The sequence below is a fragment of the Hoplias malabaricus genome, chromosome 1, assembly GCF_029633855.1.
Source record: "Hoplias malabaricus isolate fHopMal1 chromosome 1, fHopMal1.hap1, whole genome shotgun sequence".
NCBI lineage: Eukaryota > Metazoa > Chordata > Actinopteri > Characiformes > Erythrinidae > Hoplias > Hoplias malabaricus.
Genome location: NC_089800.1, coordinates 18,764,728 through 18,785,821, shown reverse-complemented (window position 1 = coordinate 18,785,821; position 21,094 = coordinate 18,764,728). Strand labels below are relative to the sequence as shown.

Genomic DNA, 21,094 nt, shown 5'->3' with positions numbered 1-21,094 from the left:
ATTTATTTCCGTTGGATGCCTTAATTGGTCCAATCACTGAAGCCCTGACGTCACTGGCAACCGTTTTCAATACTGCAGCATTCTGGAGTGTCGCTAGAGGAAACAGCGAAAGAAATCGACATTAAAAAGAACACAGTAACAAATGAGTTTTAAGAATAAAAATGAAAATACCAAACACAGAAGGAGCAGGTTTTTATATTAACTCTTTATTCAAACAGCCACACCTAGTGCCTAATGCCTAACATCAACACATCTTCCACTGATGCCACAAAACAGATTTATATAATTTACAGAATTCCAGACACAACTGGAAAGGAAAATAAAGCTCAGTTGAACCTGTCTTTAAATTAACTAGGCAAATTTGCATTTGGTGATGAAGCCCTCAGTGTTTAGTGTCGTATGGATGTATGTGATGTATAAGAGCAGTTTTTGTGACACTGGTCAAGGCAGGATGCTTACAGGCACAGACAGATGGGGTCTTGCGGGAATGCTTGAAGCCAGGTGGTCCCTGGTAACCTGAGCGCTGGACTTGGGGGGTGGGGTGGAGGGGGGGTGTTTGGCGACTGTCCTGGCCGTAGCCGCTGCGCTGGGGCGGGGCGAGGTCACAAAGGGAGAAGCTTCACTTGCGGGGCTGGTGGATGTGCTGGTTGATGTGGTGGGCCGGGGGCAGCTTCTGAACCGCTGGAACAGGCTTCGTGTGAGCCACCTGAGCTGCAGCAGGAGTGAAGTCCTTATCCCCCTGAGGATGACACACAGTTTGGGGCTAATCATTTTTAAAATGGAAAAAGATCCATTAAACACTGTGGGTTGAGTACTCATGTCCATTTCTATCCAGCGTCACACATCTATGGAAGCACTGCAAGTCGATTTTAGTTTTCCTGAATTTTTTTCCATGATTTCTTTCTGTCTCTCTCAGTCTGGGGTAATTTTTTTGTCATTATCACAGGATAAAATGAAAAAATGTTGCCTTGCATGGATTGGCCATGCGTTCAGGTGTTCAGTAGCAGGTGCGATACTCAGACAAATGCCTGTGCCAGAGTTCTTCCTAGCAACCGTTAAGTCAATGTCAGCCCCAGCAAAAGCTTGGCTTTCAGGCAAGTGTTTAAAGGATTGTAGAGCATTTTCTGTCAATCAACTCAAGTGCTCAGTAACAGAGCAAAGTGCTGTAAAAGCCTCTGCACAGAAAATAACACTGAACAGATTCAAGAAAGTTCAGCACTGTGCAGCCAAAAAGAGTTTCAGATACAAAGCATGATTAATGTGTTTCAGACAAGGGTCAGGAGACGGGAATTTGGTCTGGCTCTTCATATACTATCTATGAACTGTTTTGTTGATTTTCTATGTAAAAGCTCTTCCATTTTAAAGTCCTATAATTAAAAAAAAAACAGAATAAAAAAGAATTTTTTTTATGTTCAATTCAGTAAATAAGCAGGAAACGTACATTTTGAAAGGACACTGACATCTCAAACCAGTTAAATATACTGTCACTATCCAAAGAAAAACATATTTCCAAAATCTTAGCTTTATAGAAGGAAAAAAACAACCCCTTAACTTCGAATGGATGTCAATGCAAAAAGTTTGAAGTGTTTCTAAAGATCCATTCTCCATTAATTTTTCACACAATATGAAAACTAAAAATTGACAAAAATAGAGACTTTTGAAGATAGGTTCATCATCTCAAGCTCTTTGTAGCAAAGTAACTCACTGTGTGAAAGTGTCCTTCAGGCCCAGACTTGGGAATCAGGATGCTCAGAAAATAACCACATGAACTTATCAGTTTACTCAGGTCAGTGCTGGATTCAGAACTTAATGTGGTTCACTGGGCTGTTTTTGGAGAGAACGTTTTCAGGCTCAGGTCCAAAAGAATGTGATGCCGTGTGGAAAGCTTTACACAGTTAGGAGAAACTGACAAGAGAATGCTGTACAATGAAGGTGGATACCAAGCTTTTCAGTGACTCAGGAAGGTCATTAAAGAAGAAGCTGCATTAAACTGAGAGTGGAGTCTGTTCACGTCTGATCTGTAATAGCTGATCAAGACACTTAAGCGCGGGCGTAGATTTAGATCTTCGCAAAAGGCAAAAGGTGCTGATGGTTCAGAGCCAGGCCAGGGTTCAGAGCTGTTCCCAAAGTAAGCAAGAAAGAACACACACACAAAAACACAGGGAGAGAAATACACACACACTCTGCTGGAGCCCGATTAGCCTCAGCCTAATTAATACCAGTGCTCCACTGGGCGGGAGTCACAGGTCCTCAGATAAATAAAACATGAAATCCCTTCGAAACGCTGCAGGAATGCACAATGCAACCTGAGCCCTCACACACAGCCTAGCACCACTCAGATAGCTTTAATTCACTATCTGAGTATACAATACGTGTGTGTGTGTGTTTATATGACAGTTAGAGACTGTTTAACAATTTTGTACGTAGTCATCGTTGCAAGAGCATGATTTTACTGTACTATGGTAAACTATAGTAAACACAACCAGCGTTCTCCAGGGGCACTAACCATGTAACGAAATTAAATGTATTGAAAACATGTATAAGAAATTTATCAATATAAATACTGAAGTAAAGGCCTAGTTAAACTTCTACAGAAAACAAAGATATATACAGTGTTTTAAGGTAAGATGTATATTTATTTGGACAAGTTTAAAAAAAATGGAAAACTGGAGCCTACTGCAGTACATATTTACAACAGAAATAAATGTTACATTCTGCCTGGAGGGACATATAACGGTTTGAGTATGTTGGTATGTGCATTTAACTTTACGTTTTTAAAATCTTCCAAGAGATTATGTCATTTGCATTCGCTTTTGTGTATCATGAGGTTAACCAATGTCTCTATAAGCTGCACTGCAAGAAAGTCATGCAAGTATTTACTCAGTGTCACTGACATTTAACATAAGCCCTAATCTTGCACAAACACCTATTTATTTCTTAACTTGGCTGACCTTGAAGTGCTCAGAAGCAAGGGCTCCCCACACTACATTTCATACCACATGCATGCTTCAGTCATAAATCTGCATCCCCAAACCCCAGCAAACATTATGTAACAGGCCTGTGAAAGCTGCATATTAAAAGCTGAGAGAATGGCAGGCCAAGCCAACGCTGTGGGTGGAGATTAGGGTCAGTATGCGCTCTATACGACCCCCAGGCACTGATCAGAGTCCAGCATTCAAGTTCTGATGTCTCTTTATGGTATTTTAAAAGGAAAAATCTGATTTGTTCAAACTAATGACATGTTGCTGATCTCCTACTCATTTATTACAAGACCAAGGCCTATTATAAATTATGAAGTATGTTGTTGATTTTCAACAACAAGTGTCCCAGCAGATATTTGATCCTGAGAGAACTATGGGGAATATGAGGAAATAAAATATTCTTTACACCAGTGTTCTCGTTTAGCAAGTGCAGTAAAACAAACAAGGAATCTGACGTCTAATGAGGTAATGCTTGTGAACGGTTAAAGTGCTACACACCAAACCAAGTGGTTTAAAGATTTTCTTGTGCGAGTTCCCTTGTCACTTGGATATGTTTCACAGTCAGCTGTGTAGGGTAGCTGCCGAAACCCTTGAGCAGTTTCTCCAGAAAGGCTGAACGAGGGTGTTGACTTCAGTAGAAAATTCCTGGAGCTGTGTGATGTGGCCCTGGCACTCTGTCTGTGTGTGTGTGTGTGTGTTTTTCCTGAACCTTCCCTGGACTTCGTTTGATCCTTCAAGAGAAGCACAGCCTCCCTTCTCTGTTCTTTCATCTGAGCATCTGGACTCTCCAGAGAGAGAGGTTACTACCTTACCTGCACACAGATTTACACACGCGCACAAACACACGCTTGCACACACAGTAAGAATAGTGTAGACATTTACAGAGCCTGGCAGGGACCCAGAGGGCACGTCAGCGAGCATGTGAATTATACATTACGTGCAGTTTTGTGAGCATATGTCTAAGGACATTCTGAAGAAAGTGCAATGCCTGGTAAACTGGGACCACCTGCATAAATCAAACCCTTGTAATCACATCAGATGTCAGATTACTCTGGTCTGCAGTAGCTGCTTTTTATCACTGTGAAGAGGTAACAGAGGCCTACCTTAGTCACCACTCCGGAGACCACTATTGTTGGCTTTGGTGGGCTGTAAAGAGAGAAAAAAAAAGTTTATTTGAACTTGTTCTAATGCAGTGTGCTTTTAAAAGCAGGAAACACATATGTTCTGATGTAGAGATGCATGAATACAGATACTGGTGTCTAGTATTTGCCTGACTGTGTTCATGTACTCGTAAACGAGAACGAGGCTCTGATACCCACATCCGATACAGTGTGCCTAGTGCGTGTTGCTGCGCTAATCAACAGACACCTCAAAAGTTTGCTCTGGATTTATTTCACAATCTGTGATGGTAACCGAAGCAAAGCGGACTGCAGGAGAACCCCAGAGAAGTGAGTATGCCGCACAGTTTTGACTGTCCTCAAACAAGGTGGATTTTCCTCCTGGTGAATGTTTTTGAATGGGATCCAGTGTCATAGACCAGGCTGCTGCTCTTAAATAAACACCCCCAAGTGCGGAACTTCCCGGCCGTTAGCGTATGAAGGAAGCTGTCTTCCCAAAGATGCACCACACTGTGCAAAGGCATATCGAGGGCTTGTTGCATCTCATGTTACTGATTTATAAATAGATACATTATTGATCCCAGAGGGAAATTCTAATTATTGGAGGCGTAAAATTTAAAAAAAATATTTTAATAAATAACTACACTATTACACAATGCTCCAGATTAATTAAATCTAAGTAGGTATCGGTTTCGGCAAGTACAAAATACACATACTTTGTATTTACGCATCTCTATTCTGATGTATAGTTTGCTTAGGTGCCTTTGCCCTGTAGTGTATATATTAGATATACACATAAGTGTGTTTATGTTATGATATATAATTGTAAACCAATATCCAAACAATCTCTTACTCTTCTGTACTTTCATGGTAACTGTTGTGTAGGGTTAAATATCACAATTGTTATTTTAATCAGCAAACGAATAACCTACAAATTGAGTCACCGCTTTCGTTATGAGTTTGATCAAGGAAAATGTTCTGCAAAAGCATGTGCTTCGATTTGTTGATGGAAACTGTAGTGTCACAGTACTATACATAGTGCACAAGAGAAGACAGAAAGAAATAAGAAAGAAATAACAACAAATAGTGCAGGGATATAGTAGTGGGTTACAGTGGTTTAAAAAAAAAAAAATTTAAATAAAGGTGTGCTACAACATTGCTATGAACCTTAATACATTAAAATTGAGTTCTGTATATGACACAAGAGCAACCTTAGCGGGTATTGCACCAAGAAACCTAAGTGATAAGATATCTTACAACACAAGTAAATACATATACATTAATACTGCACAACAGTTCAAGAGTTGGAACTCTGAATGACAATTATTTGTTCACCTGCATAAACATAAAGACAAACAATTAAAAGACATTTTAATTAAAGCTATTAATGACGGCTACAAAGTGACTGCAAAGTCTATTCCAAGCATGCACCTATGTTCTGGTTGTTTTTACTTACAATAGTGTATATTAGCCTATACTGCGGTGAGTATAAACTGATTTTTCATGTTTTTTTTTTTATTTCCCCCACAAGTAGACAGCACTGGCAGAGAGGCAGCACCACAGCCAATCACAGATGCACTGATTAGCTGAAGGTCAACAAGCACCGTTATCCAGGTTGCCAGGTTTGTCTTGTAACTGCTCAATTAGGGCCTTATTCCACTGCCCAGCAGACAACAACCCACCTCCTGCTATTAACAGCAAGAAAGGCACACTCGTATGTAAATAATGGGCCATGTGGACAGGATGCTATCGCAAGGCGAGGACCAACATGACCATCACTAGATCACGGCTAATCTCAGATTCGGCCCATGAGGAAGGCGGTGCACTAGTTGCACCACAGCTAATGGTCGGATTATTATTGCCGTAATTACGGCCAAGGCTAAAAATAGCCAGAGAGGGCGTACAGTCTCATTTAAAAAAGACGCAAGGTACTTGTGAGTTATGCGAGGGCATGCATGAGAATCCGCGGATATGAAAGTCAATTACAGATATGGGAAAACAGCAGAGTCAGTTTCTCTGCGTTTATGTGAAACAATGTCTATGGGGGGCCTACGTGGACTGGGGTATAGAGAAAAATAGGCACGAGTTAGGGATGCACCATTTAATACAAGTCCTTTATCCTAGCATTCATGCGGACATCGATATGATATGTGCCACCTACCTAAACAGCATATTATATTATCATAATGTTTTGGTTCAGTGGTGTATGTAATAGTGCTGAAGTTTAATCGAAGGCTTATATTCTTGCAACGTCACTTCAGGGCACAGGACTGTTAGCTGACTTTTATGAAGTAGTGGTTGTACTCTGACAGCTAAACGACCTTGTACTTCAGAGGATGCAGATATATACTTGAGGGCATAATGTACACAGGATACATTTTTCAAGGGTGCCAGTTTTCAATAAATATTCTTTTTTCCCCCCAAAGACCTGACCTGGAGATTTTACTATGAACATGATGGATGATGGTCAGCTGTTTGCCACTTACATGTTAGGGACAAACATCGACTTCATGTGGAATACACCTGATTTCAATCCTGACCAATTTGGATCATGCACCCCTAGTGTGTGTGTTGGGGAGGTGATGTTAAACCAGGTGCGTCAAACTACAGCCAAGGAACAAAATGACCTATAAAAATTCCCACGGGACGAGGAGTATCCCGGCCTCCATCTGAGCTCCGTGTCGAACCATGCCTCCGGGCCTAAGCAGCCGTCAGCTTCCGAAATTACTCTCATTTGTTTTCGGAGAGGAAAAGCTTCCCTTCAAAGCAGTGGCCACGGGAGAGGGTCAAGAGTGATAATTGACCTTGATGTGAAAAACGATGCTTGTGACAGTCCAAAAAGAAATTATTGTCTGTCAAAAGGGAGAACATCTGAAAGCTCATTTTTGGAGGGGCAGCTGTTGGGGCCACCTGCTCAGTCAGCCATCCATGCTGCTGGAGGAAAACAGCAAGCCTGCAAGCGTCTATATCACAAGACTTGATGTTCCGGGCCCAGCACAGTGCTGTGATCTCTCTGAAAAAAAAATACTTGGCCACTGTTTATTAAAGGGGTAGCCAGAAAATCTCAAACGCAATCCATTATCTTAGACATGTTTGTTGCCTTAACAACTTCCTTAGTTTTGCACGGAATGCTAACTTAAACCCTATTGCTCTATTAAGTAAGATCTCAAATATGTTTGTGGTTTCATGCCACATACCTGGCAGACATGATTAAACCTGTGAGTGAATGAATTAATGTCAAATTTAAATCGGAACGTCTATCTGCGATTACTTACAACTTGTCAGACTCCTGACAAATATGTAACGATTTAGGTAATGCACTTTGCACTGTGCTAATTGCTGAAGATAAGCATTTATTACTTGGTTAGATACATTCAAAGCTCCAGGACAAACTAACAGCAGCAAATAACTGGCACAAAACATGCCCTTGATTGAACAATGTTCATTGATTGAAAGTGTTCAAACTGAGCTGAACCTAGGCCTGTCACAATAGTCACATTATTAACTTACTGGACAATACATATTCTACTTTTCACTGGTCTCTATTCTGGGGCTATTTGTTTTTAATCTGTGTTTTTATTTTATTCACACACAGCATTTAACACTTTTACATTCCCTATCTAATGTAAATTGTTAGAAGTATAGTGCTATTTAAAATGGGTTGCATAATTATTGTATTACACTGAATTATCTACATTCATTGTCCATTTTATTAGCTCCACTGACCATACAAAAGCACTTCTACAGTTAGACTGTAGTCCACCTGTTTTCTCGTGGATCAAACACAGCAGTGCTGCTCGAGCTCTTAAAAACTGTTTCTACTCACTCTCCACTCCATTTACCTCGTTGGTCCACACTGTAGCTGTAAAGTCATTTCATGCTGAAGGTCGTCCTCACGTGCTTCATCAGTGGACGCAGGACGCTGTCGGCTGGATGGTTTTGGTTGGTGAACTGTTCTCAGTTCAGCGGTGACACCGAGGGCTTTTTTCAAACTCCAGTGGCAGTAACATACACTAACACACCGCCGTCACGTCAGTGTCACTGAGAATGATCCACCACCCAAATCACCCCTGCTCTGTGGTGGTCCTGACCATTGGAGAGCAGGGTGAAATAGGGATAATAGAGTATGCAGAGGTATTAAAGTCTGCAATTATAGAACTACAAAGTGCTCCTGATAAAACGGACAATGTGTGTAGATACAAGGTAGGTGTTCCAAATCCAGCGATCATTCAGTGTTTATTATCATTAGTAGCATAAAATAGTCTCGAAATAACAATTATATTGTTTACCACAAATATATCTGGGATACGACCACAAAGAACTGGATATTGGTCGAGGTCGGCCTCCTATAAGGACAGATGTCAGGCTTTTCTTGCGCAATTCTTCAGCTGTTAGTGTGGGGGTAGTGTTCTATGAAAGGGGAAATAAAATGGATACAACTGTGACTCATCTTAATATCTCAATGCACTCCAAAAAGGTGCATAAACGTGAATATATCAATGTGACAGGCCCAGTCTGTTACAGTGACACTGAAATCTGGCTTGTGTCAGGGGTTTTGGGGCTTACTTTTGTGTGACGGGGTAAGAAGGCTCCAAAGACAGCTCTGAGAGAGAGAGAGAGAGAGAGAGAGAGAGAGAGAGAGAGAGAGATATGCCAAAGGGATTATCCCCTACAGAAGCATCAGAGGGCTGCTCGGTTGACAGAACCTGTCTCGGCATCGTGGCTTTTTAATGAGAGGGCTGTGTAATCTCAGATTAAGCTGCCACTTTTTTTTCTGCTTGTGTGGGAAATCTTAAAAAGGCCCTGACGTCACACTCTTTACTATCATTTCAACACATGAAAGTATCTTCTTCATCTGGAGAGGACATTCCACTGAATCCTTACAATAGACCTAATGGCCAAAAAGAAAAGAATTCAGCATTTAATGCAGCTAATCTGTGGCTTTACTTCTACATAGCCTTTAATATTAGGGAACAGATAACATAACAGGTAATGACACAATGTCTATCACGGTTCTGACTGGAATCAATCTCTGTATCTCCATGTACATGTATACTAACACATATTTAACGTTCCAAACACAAGGGATGCCATTTAAGGTCTGAGGGGGGCAGCAGTGTGCCAGCAGTTTGCTGAAAAATACAGGCCACCCCCCTGCACCAGAGAATTAAAGTTCTGGTGAAAACACTGAAATAATGTTAATGTCAAGGTTGATAACAAGGACGGTTACCACAGGGCTGTGTGTGATTTTCGGTCTTGGAAAAAGGAAAGAAACAAGCTGAGATGAAGTCCGGCAGAGCTCTGCTTCTGAAAAGCACAGCATTTGGCGCTGGGAGACAGGAGAGATGGGGCTGAATGATTAGAGCAGGAGTCTGTCTACAGAAAGCTAATTAGAAGGATTTCTGCCCTGAAATATTTACATATCTTATGCTCTTTCACCAAGAGGGAGCAGGGCCAATACCCAGAGAGGGACTCGGAAGACAGCGAGAGAGACAAAGGGAGGAAGAGATATCTGGAGGCAAAGAGACAGAGGGAGAAGTTTACAGACATTTATACTGGTTCCAAAGTTTGAAATAATTCAGAATGGAGATTGAAATGTTACAAACTAAACAGAATATATACAACAGAAACAAAACAAGAGAGAGAGAGAAAGAATTAGAGAGATTAGTAGAACTTCTAATCAACATAATCTTGTATATATTGATTATATCAATTAGTGATATTTCTTTTTTATTCTGTTCTGTCCCCACTGTGTGTTAATATACTGTACCTTTTAAAACCATGCTACCAAGCTGCAGTCACATGATTCTGCCCCTATCTGCCACACGGAAGCAACCTATACGCAGAGGCAGGCCAGGTGACTCAAGCAGCTCGTACCAAAGAAAAACTGTGTCTGGTTTGGACATGCTGTGTTTTAACTATAATTAATACGACGCTGTACAAATAGTCAAATGTAAATGCTGATAAAAGATAGCTTCAACGACCAAAGCACAATCACACACCAAATATAAACCATGCTCAACAAATAAGAGGGGAACAAGCTCCCAGCAACATTAGAAAAAATATCCCATATTTAATACTGGAACATATTTACAGTACAAGCCTCATCACAGGAGTATAAGGATCAAAAATACAAAAACTAAATAATCATTAATCACAATCATGGTAAAATGTACAATTAATCGTGATACTGATTTGCACTCATATCGCCCAGCACTAGGAGAGAGAAAGAGAGACAGACAAAAACAGAAAGAGGGAAGTAGTGAGTGATTAGAGACAGAGAAATAGATGGAGACCCTATGAGTGAGAAATAGATGAGACAGAGAGAGACAGACAGACAAAGAGAGAGACAGAGAGAGGGAGAGAGAAAGAGAGAGAGAGAGAGAGAGAGAGAGAGAGAGAGAGAGAGAGAGCGAGAGAGAGAGAGCTAGGCCGCCTCTTGGTTCAGCTTTAGGGAATGAGATGATTAGCAATTATCAAGCAAACGCTAACCCTAGCAACCTGGCAAACACCATAGCAACGGCTAGCTCACCATTTATTTATGGCCATCCCCGCTGTCTAGAGCTTACTGGTGAAGAAATTACAGCAGGGCGTCTGTGGGAGTCGGCAGAACGAACAATGCTAACAAAGCTAAATTGGACTGAACCTGAGCTCCAGCGGTCGTCCCCTGCTGCTCAAAGTGAAGGAATGAGTTTCACCTTCCAGTGGACCACATGCTTGCCCCTGACCGTGGACAGCCAGCCCCCAACGAGGTGTGACAGCACGAAGGTCGTACTTGTTGGGGGTGTTTAGCTGCTAAGAAGTGCTTATATAACTCGGTCCTTGATTGACAGTCGAACGCTGTGAACGCTTTTGCGGCTGTAATGAGAAAGTTCCTCAGGAAGAGGATTCATCCTACACAGCACCAATGCAAATGCAAACAGATTAACTGTACCAGCACGCAATTATTCCAACGCCACCAACACACTTCACCACACAGCTCATTGAGGGGGAAACTAGCATGGAAATAATGGTCATCAAACTGTCAGTTAGCACTTCTCTCCTTCGCCTCTTATTGCACTCCCTCCTTCCTCTTGAGCACCCAAACTCTTCTGAGTTTAATTTCCCAAATACAATAAGGCGTGGCTGCACAGCTTCCTGAATATGAATCCAAATCATGATTCTGACCTCTACAATTAGGAACAGGAATTTATCATCATGTCTAATATATAATATAATTAAGGAGTTACTGCTAACAAAACAAACTGCTTAGGTTCAAATAACAAATGCAACAGCTTGGATTCAAAGACACTGAAAGTGTATTCCAAACCATTAAGTATTTCAGTAATGATTTGAAATATTTAATTTCTAGAAACCACCGTAAATTCAGCGTCCATGATTGTAATCAAAAAAACACTTTTTATAAAATTCAGGAGATGGTTCCACACCATTTGTGCGCTGGCTACCGGTCTAACGTGTTTATGAACCCTCAGTGTCAGTAAATGATAAATTTAAAAAAGAAAAGGGGCTCGGTAAGACATGCTAGGCTCTCGCTCTCTCTTTGCTAACGGCAGAAAAACAGCAAAGAGCCCTCCAAACATTGAAAATCATGAAAAGAGATGAGGATATTGTTTATTACTGCTCAATAACTGGGTAGTACTGACTTATTTTTGCTGATAAAGATGATTTAGATAAGAACCCATGGAGAACGCTAAATGCATGAAAGTTAACAACTTGAATTACAAACGAGGATCTGTGATAATTCAAAGGGCGAATAAAAACTTATAAAGTTAACTTTCAGCCACATACAAATAATGTGTTTTTACAAAAACATAGCATTCCAAATTAAAATAGGCAGAACTTCTAAATAAACCCAAATGTGTGTGTGTGTGTGTGTGTGTGGTGGTGGGGGGCTACCAGGTATCATTGAGAGCAAGGCAGGAACACACCCTGGAGGGGGTGCCAGTCCTTCACAGGGCGACACACACACACATTCACTCACACCTACGTCTAGCTTAACACTACACGCTGGAGCACAAGACCACCAGTGAGGTCAGATACTGATATTATGTAATCAGTTCTGGATCTCCAACCCCACTGCATCTCATCCTAAAGGTGCTTAATTGAGCTCTGATACTCCAAATAATGCAGTTCCACCTTATTACCCTCTACCCAACAACTGGCAACTCTTTAAAACCGACGTACAGCTGCTCCACAATGCCCCATTGAGGTGGCTGTTACTCGCCACAAAAGGGACCTTATTTCTATAACCTGAGAACTGCTAAGTTAGGTTTATAAGAGAATAAAATATGAATTTTACAGAACTGTAAAGAAGGCGTAAGTAGTAAAAGTTTTCAAATAAGCCTTGAACAGATCACTGACTCTAACACTAGGCATTATACTCAGCTGAGTGATCCATCACTTTCTGGCAGGCTCTGCGAATTTTACTGAAGCTTTGACAAAGAAAGGTTACATTACCTGCTACCTGTATAAAGACAAGGTTGGATGTTTTAACCTCACAATGTATCATCAGGCAGAGCACAGTAATGTCTTTGTTCTTGAGACAGATCTGTATTGAATACCTATGTATTTATTCATACCTCTTCATCAAAACAATGACATGATAGAACTACATACTATTCCTTAAAAGTGGCTACAATATAACTCTACTTACAGTTACTCTACTTTAACTCTACTTAAAGTTACAATATAACTTTAGCTGGAATATTCCTGTGAATATTCAAAAATAGTCCCTGACTCCACCCACTCCTCCACTACTTGTCTACAGCTCAAAAGTCCAGCCATGCAAGTTGACGTGATTAGTAACTTAGGTTTATGACATATAAAACCCTTCATTTTCACTGAAATGAGTCTTTGATATGTTGAAAATAAAAAGAGGGGCCTGTGTCAGAAGTTACATTTAATAAGTAATTAGCTATTTGTTCAAAAAGCAAATAAATAACAATGAACTACAGTAATCGACTAAAACTGGCATAAAACACAATATTTAACAGTGTTTCCAAAGCATGCATTGGACAAAGGTGCTCAGCTGTTCCATACATCTATAAAAATGTTTGAAATGGTATTGAAATGCTGGCCTTATTCTTCAGTCAGTGCTGGATAAATGATTGTCCACCAGCCTTTCAAACGATCCGTGAATGATGACGTCTACCTACAACTGATGATGAAACCCCTCAAGGGCACGAGAACTCCTGTCTGTGTACTAGGGTTTTCAACCCCACCTTCAGCCTTTATCTCAACACAGAGAATTTATGATAACACGAGTGCTTTGGAGCTGAGCCTTCTGTTTGCCTCTGGACTTTAGACCTTTTTTTCCTTTTAAACCAAAAGGAAACAGCACCACTGACTGAGTGAAAAATGATCCATTTACTGTGGGAATGATTACCACCAGTGATGACTCAGCAAACAGGAGTGAGTTGGTGTACGGCAAACAACTCCAGCTTCAGTGAAGAGTAAAGAAATGGAAGCATGCTTTAAAAGCTGAAGGTGTGGAGTTCTTTAGAGAAATGACTGGGTCACTAAAGGTCTCCATTAAAAGAGGTTCGGTTTCTGCTGTATAGTTGCTAGTTTGAAGACTGTGTGTTGTAATGTAGTGGCTTGACCAAGCACTCCAATGTTACTAATGGTAAACAATAGTATAAATTCATTTATTCACCATCTGTAACCTTACCTGGAAACAATGGGTGCACGGTGGTAACACACACTGGACTGGACATTAATACATCACACAGTCCCTCACACACTCCAACCTGTGGAAAAATGTACTCAATAAATCCACCTACCAACGTGTGGTATTGGACTGTTGGAGGAAACCCATGCACAATGGTAGAGAACACACCTACTGCTCCAGTGACACATGGCAGGGACCGAACCCTTATCCAACGCTTTGATCCACTGTTACCAACATTTTTCAAGATTGTGATGCGACTATGTAAAGTACTGCCAACGCACTACAATATAGAAATAAAATATCAACCATACTGTTGCACTGATATTACAGTCTGCTGATGCACTGGGGCTTTTGGTACACAAGAACAATATACGAAGCTGTGCTATGGACTGCTACCTGCAGTGAATAATCTCCGCTCCAAATAATCATAATAATCATCATTTGTAGCAAACAACAGTGAGAATACCTTCCATTTGTGTGGAATGTGCGCAGTGGGAGCGGTAGTAGATTGCCTTCAGGTGGAGAAATGGTGTGAAATCTAACTTTCTCTGCGGTGGGAGATGGAGCTTGCTGAACAGAGGCAGTGAAGTGAGAGTAGGGTGTGTTAACAGAGTCGTGAGGCAGCCCTGGAGTTATGCATTTTCTCTCTCTCTCTGTCCGTCTCCTCCTGAGTCAGACACACAGTCAGCCACTCACACACTTATTCACTACTGCAGGGTTTCGTTAATGTCATGACCCTGAAGAACAATGCTGACAAATGTCATATATGAATGGGATTAAAGATGGAGGTGTGGGGGTGTTGGTGCAGGGGGCTTAGTATGAAGAGTGGCATAGAACAAAGGGTGGATGGAGAGGTACGGGATGAAAAATGAAGGATGTGTGGAGATATGAGATGAAGGGTGATGAGTTATGGGATGACGGGTGGGTGGGAGGCTTGGGATGACAAACAAGCATCGTGTCAGGCATCGCATCATCGTCTCTATGCTATTCTATTTTGGTCTTCCATCCATCTGAAGAGCCCAAACTGCATTCGGCAGGCAGCCCCAGACTATCCCGCCTGTGACAAATGTGCATTTTTCCTCCCCATCAAGCCACCTGCTTACGTTCCCACACTGAGCATGCTCCGTTTCAAGACAGGAACGGGGGGCAATTGCACATACCAAATGAAAGTGAATATTAAAACAGATGTGTTTTACCCAAAGTACACTGCTAAAGTGATATTTGGAATACAGTCCAAGTGCTGAATGTGTGGTGGTTAGGCCTATCAAGCATACGCCGGCACCCACCACTCTGTCGCTCAGAGAAAAACAAAGAATGAAGCATGACAACCTCTACAATGTACATGGGACACTTGCTGAGATAAAGCGGCCCCCCCACTGGCGTATCTGATGTGTTTATCCTTACTTGACATCCGTAAGTCAGCAACTGGATTCCCCTGCATTCCTCCACAGCACCAGGAGAATGTTTTTTTTTTTTTTACCCCCGGCTCCTCCACTGACTGCTACAACAGCAGCCACCCATTTCAAATCAAATCAGAGTTGGTTAAGTTTCCATGGTAATCTTTGGGTTACTATATTTAGAGGCTGAAACTGTTGGATATACCAAGGAAAGGCTGAAGGATTCAGAAGCCACAGAAAGCACAAATATGCCTTTGCTTTACTGGAACACTGACTGGAATGCTTTACAGTAACGGCCACGTTTACCACGTGCATCCTGAGTCTCTGTGCATTTCTCAACTCAAACCAAGCTTTTAAATACAAAGGGCTAACACAGTTTAAAGAAATCAAAAATGAAAACACCCCATTTTCCAGCAGTTGCAGTTAATCTCAGGCCACACCAAAACAATCAGGGCACAATGTATGGAAATTTGAGATGCTTTTTTTTTTTTTTGCCATTTTTCCAATGTCTAAACCTGCTCCATGAAGCATTCATGGTTAGAGACTCAGCCACAGATGCTCCACACACAAGCTGAAGGAGATTCTGATACTTTCAGTGCACAAACATGGCCTCATTGTCAGGATCTGTACATCCATGTTTACGTACTTCCGTGTATTGTATTGGTCTGTACTGGGTTGTACTGGCTGGTATTGGTCAAACGTGAATCGCCCCCTACACGTCATGCCAAAATAGCAACAGACTTGTTACTGGTCCTTTTGTGTCAGTCAGATTTCTTTTCCTGCTGTAGTGGCGGTTCCTGGCCACGTGGCGAAAGGCACCAGACTCTCCCTAGAGAGTCTGGCAACGTGAGACTAGAGACTCAGTATCAGTCAAAATGATTAGAATGCTATAGCAACAAGCTTGACAATTCTGACATGATCCTGGCAAAAACAACAAAGATGACATATCACCCTTGCTATTAAAGTAAACTACAACGCCTTTTTAAAAAAACAGTCTGTATAAATGTAGAAGGTATTTGAATGTTTTTACTTTTTTTTAAAAGCATTAAAATTTCCTTGAAACACCCACAAAAATCAATGAATATCTGTTTATGCGCCAACATGTGATTTTATATCAGCAGATATTTCCACAAATACCTTCAAGAAAATATTGGGATCCTGAAGTGGCTTCTTTGTGGGAGCTGAGTTTGTTGAAATAAAAAAAAAGAAACATGAAAACATCTCTCCTCAATGTAGCTTTAATGTAAAATGGTTTCTATTTTGTAGTTAATTTATTATTATTTTTAAATTGTATTAATTTGGTCTATAGTGGTGCTTTTGATGTTTTATGATGAATGATCTCAACTTTTATTTTTTAGGTCTGTGCAATTTTATCACCTATCTGTGGTGAACTCTGAGATGCTACTGATATAAACATTTCTCTATAAATGAAGCTATTTTTACTATTATTATTATTATATTCATTAATAAACAAACAAATAAATAACACTCACGTGAAGTTGGATAAGACACTGGATTTAAGATTGTTGGATTTATCGCAAATTGAGCACTTACAGGTCCAGCTTTGGCCACCTACAGCTGTGCAGGATCAACATCTGTGTGCAAACATGCTGCAGGATGCCATACGGAACCTGTACACTTCCGTGCCCAACCATATTTAAACTTGTATCCAGACTAGGGGAGGCCCAATAGGGTAGTAGTGTCTCCTTTGAATAGTACAGTTTTTATCCTTTCTTGTTAATATTGTAATCACTTACATATACCATCATTACAAATATATTGATTATTATAACATATGGAATTCCTGACTACACTGATCTTAAACTATGACTGGTCACAGATGATTGCAGCCTACTTTGTAATTAAGAATCGAAAGGCCAAAGTCACGATTAATGGTCAACCTACGAAAAATTGCCCCTTTCAAAGAGTAATCATGGCTATACTGCAGGCTGGTAGGCAACTAGCACTGAGCACTGATAAGGTCTCACCTGCAAGCTCCATTCCACTGCAGATGTGGATCAGTAATCAGGCAATGAGCCAAAAGGGCAGGTTAACACAGCCTTCTGTGCCCTGCAGGACGGCCCGCAGCCAGCTTTGCTCAAACACTCACACCCAGCCTCGTCTCAATTTTATGGAAAATGAGAGAAAGTGCTAAAAATAGCAGACAGATTTCAAAGTGCCTGAGAGGGACACTGGGACCTACACAGCAACATGTGACTAGTGACTCACTTTCTTTTTGAAAGTGCAGCTAACTTCCAACTTAAATAGATTCAACACAAAGATGCCAAAGCCTTCTGACAAAAAAAAAAAAAAAGATATAGTCATATGCGGCTGTCACATGAAGTTTGGCACCAACGTTTCCTTTAGCTAGTCACCAAAGGGAAAAGAGGGGAAAAAACAGCTTAATACTGTGTAGCAGCAACAGCAGAGCAAATAAGAAATCAGTCTCCATTTCACGGTCCTGAGAGGGGCTGAAATACTCAACATGCTGAATGGCCACATCTGGCCCGTGCCAATACTGCTGTGGTGGGAAAATGTTCTGGTAGCTTTGGTATGTAAGCGTGGAAAAGCTCTCCTCTCCTTCGAATGCAGAGTAAGATGGGCTTCATTTCTTTTTTTGGAAACGTGCCCCACACACACATTCACTAACACCTGCCTACTCGTCTACAATTCTATGAGGACTGCTCACCTGTGACTGGGAAATTGCAAAATGAGGACTTATCTCCTACACGTAGAGCAAGCCGTTTGCACAATCAAGAGCTTTCCTACAAGTCATGCAATTGAGTTTAAACTCTAACTGGCCACTTTACTAAAGTACACCATATATCTGCCCTCAGTAGCTACCTTTCCATACAAACCAATGGTTCAATATCAGTCTAACAGACTGCTAGTGTAACTAAGCTATCCTTTTTTAAATCAACAGTGTCTGAGCAAACTAAACCTTCTTCTGGCCAGATTTAGAGAATTAACAAGTTAGAACATGCTAAACATTAGACTGCTCCAATGAGTTTTTGCAATAGTTTGTAGGATTCCCAGGAGCAAATAATAGCTTCTTGATGCCAGAATGAAAGGCACAATGGGTCAGAATTTGCGAAGAGGAAGAGTTGACTCTCGTTCCCATTATTTTGCCTGAAATAGCTATGATTGCACAATAGTGTACAAGACAAATATTTAAAGCAGTGTCGAAGTCATTCAACTCAATCTTTTTCTTTTCCTTTTTTTTTTTGTCCATAGTGCTTTTATTTGACTGGCATCGTCACAAAGCAGCTTTCCAGAAATCCCAGTCCCAGATTTGAGTGAGAGGGAATTTGATAGGTTCCTTAAGAGGAACAAAGTCTGAAAAGAGGAACCCATCCTCCTCTGGCCAACACCGGATAGAGAAACCATAACACAATATGAACAATTTTAAACACAAACTTAGACTATAATGACTGTAAATGGACTAGTAAATCCAGCTTATTAAACTAAGAACTTAATTGGGACGATGTGTGCATGCGAACATAGTTTAGTGCCTATTTTATCTGGACCAGAGTAATAAACCTAATAAATTGGCCAGTGAGTGTGTGATTAAAAAAAAAAAAGCTAAGTAGCCACAGTAAACCTGACCCGAAACAAGAAATTATATTTTACCCTTAAAATCCACGTTACTTAAGCACTCAAACTGATAAGAGAGTGTGTGTAGAGTACTGTGTGTAGCGAGATACGGTCAAAGTCAACTTTCCTACCTGCAACTTTCAAACTCTTTACTGTCCTTGTCTTCTTTCCTGTCCGATGCCGAGTCACCAGCAGACTGATGTTTCTGGACTATCCTCATTCCTCCTGCTTTGACTGTTCCAATACAGCAATCAGATTAAAGCAAAAATCAGAGATGAGAGCAGTCTTATCTAAGTCAACCTCAGATAAACGTATTGACCTACTAGCATTAAACTCTGATTGTACTGTCGTTATAAAGTAATAACATACAACTAAAGTCCAAAATATCACTATAGGAAGACGTGCAGTACTTATACTGAATATAGGGGCTTATGCCATTAAACGTTTGGTGCACGTCACACAGCAGCAAACCCCATGACAGCACAGTATAACTAAATAGGAAGCTGACAAAAATGGATGATTACAGAAATGCACATAATACTGCATAAAAACCAGAGACCACCCACTGATTAATTCCCAGAACCAGCAACTTTCAAGTACCTGTAAGTCATTTCTGAAGACACAGCTTATTATAATAGATGGCTTGATACAATTACAATCCATCTGCATAAGAAATGGGAAAAAAATAAAGGTCCATTACCAAGACTCCTAACAACCATGTAAGTCTGGTTAGACAAGCAAAGCTGCTGTTCTCATGCACGGACCACCCCAGATTCCAGGCATTAACACCACTGAATGTGAATATTTGGACTGTGAGAACAGACAAATAAAATCAACTTCTAATGACTAAAGTTTGGAAGGTTTTTGCGAAACGAAAAAGCTGTTTTTGAAAGGAACATATGTTGTAGTGAAGGAAATGTTTGGGCATGTTTCCATTTACAACTACACAGCCCAGCTGGTGACATCCCCCTCAAATAATAACAATAATAATAATAATAATATGTGCGAACGACTTTATTTAAAAAAGAGGAAACGACTAAAAATGACGTGGAAAGTGTCTAAAGAATGCGCGGGAACGAGATATTTAATGCGTGTGAACCAATTAATAAGGCCTTTAAATATCTTAATACGACATTTTAATATTTAATTATCTCGTCCCCACGCTCTATTAAGTCGTTTACATGTCTTAGTTTATTCTGATGAAATGTGACCAGCACAGTTCTATGTCGTTTGGTGTTTATAACCATGCTTTCTGAATTTCGTGGTCTCGATAGAAATACAAAACGAAGAGGGGTCTCTGACTTTTGCACAGCACTGAATATATGAAATGGAGCTAGAAAACAAAACAACTCCTGTCCTAAAAGCACAGTCTAATATGACTGAGTAAAGTTCTGGCGAGTCAACAGAATCTGGCCTAAAGCTCTGACATGAAAACAATGGCTACTTTCGAGCCATGAGCCTGTTTCATAAAGCAGGATTTCCCATTCAATTCAGCCAAAATGAAGCACTGTGCAGTAAGAAAACTGTCCTTAGCTCCGACTGAGGAGAAATGGATGTTTAGTGGGACATGCTGCTTTGTGAAAGCCTGTTGTCAGCTGAAAATTAGCATGAAAAACAACAAGTAGAAGAGCGACCACGGTGTTACGGTGTTAATACCAGCAGGAGGATGTCCAGCTCGAGTGTCCACTTTCTCTTTCGGCGGCGAAGACATGGCTAACGTACCGCGTTCAAAAAAACGACGCCAAAAGATCTACGTTTTGCAGAAATTAAACACTTGTCGTTGTCCTGAAGAAAAACACCAAGCAGACTTCAACCGAGTTCGTCAACGTGGCTTTTTCCTGCCCATTGTTTGGCATCGATGCGTCATGACGTCACTGCTCAGCCCCAGCCAATAAGAGCGGACAGTTGCGCTGACGCTAAGGTCCGTTTCTGTATGGAGAGCCACAAAAAACAAATCCCCCTCCAAAACGTTGACCTAACGGGTCGTCTTGCGTTTATCAAAGCAGTTTTCTGAACAGATAATATAATAGAAAATCGGTTGTAAAACGTAATTATTTCATGTTTTTTTTTTAGTGTATTTACAGTTTTTCATTGTGAGTCTGAATTTCAGAAATAAACAAACACTATTTAATTTTCTGTTTTCCCATTATTTTGCATCTTGTGAGGTGGTGGGACTACACCATACGATTTCTTTTTTCAAGTAAACCAGCAACTTTACATGAAAGAGTGAATAACATCTTCCTAATGAAGCAAAATATTTCCTGGCAAGAGTTGTGGGCGATGGAGGCAAGTTGTATTAAGTTTTTACTTAACTTAAAACATCCTTTCAACACA

The 21,094-nt window shown here is 40.7% G+C and overlaps 1 protein-coding gene across 1 annotated transcript; it reads right to left on the bottom strand.

Annotated features, from left to right (window-relative positions):
• Positions 1-192: 192 nt before the first annotated feature.
• dap (death-associated protein) lies at positions 193-20,629 on the bottom strand. Its single transcript, XM_066677106.1, has 4 exons — positions 20,417-20,629; positions 18,892-18,994; positions 4,085-4,127; positions 193-739 (listed from the first exon to the last, which is right to left on the bottom strand). Exons 1-4 carry the CDS (start codon positions 20,469-20,471, stop codon positions 620-622), a joined length of 321 nt encoding a protein of 106 aa, XP_066533203.1. The 5' UTR covers positions 20,472-20,629; the 3' UTR covers positions 193-619.
• Positions 20,630-21,094: the final 465 nt, after the last annotated feature.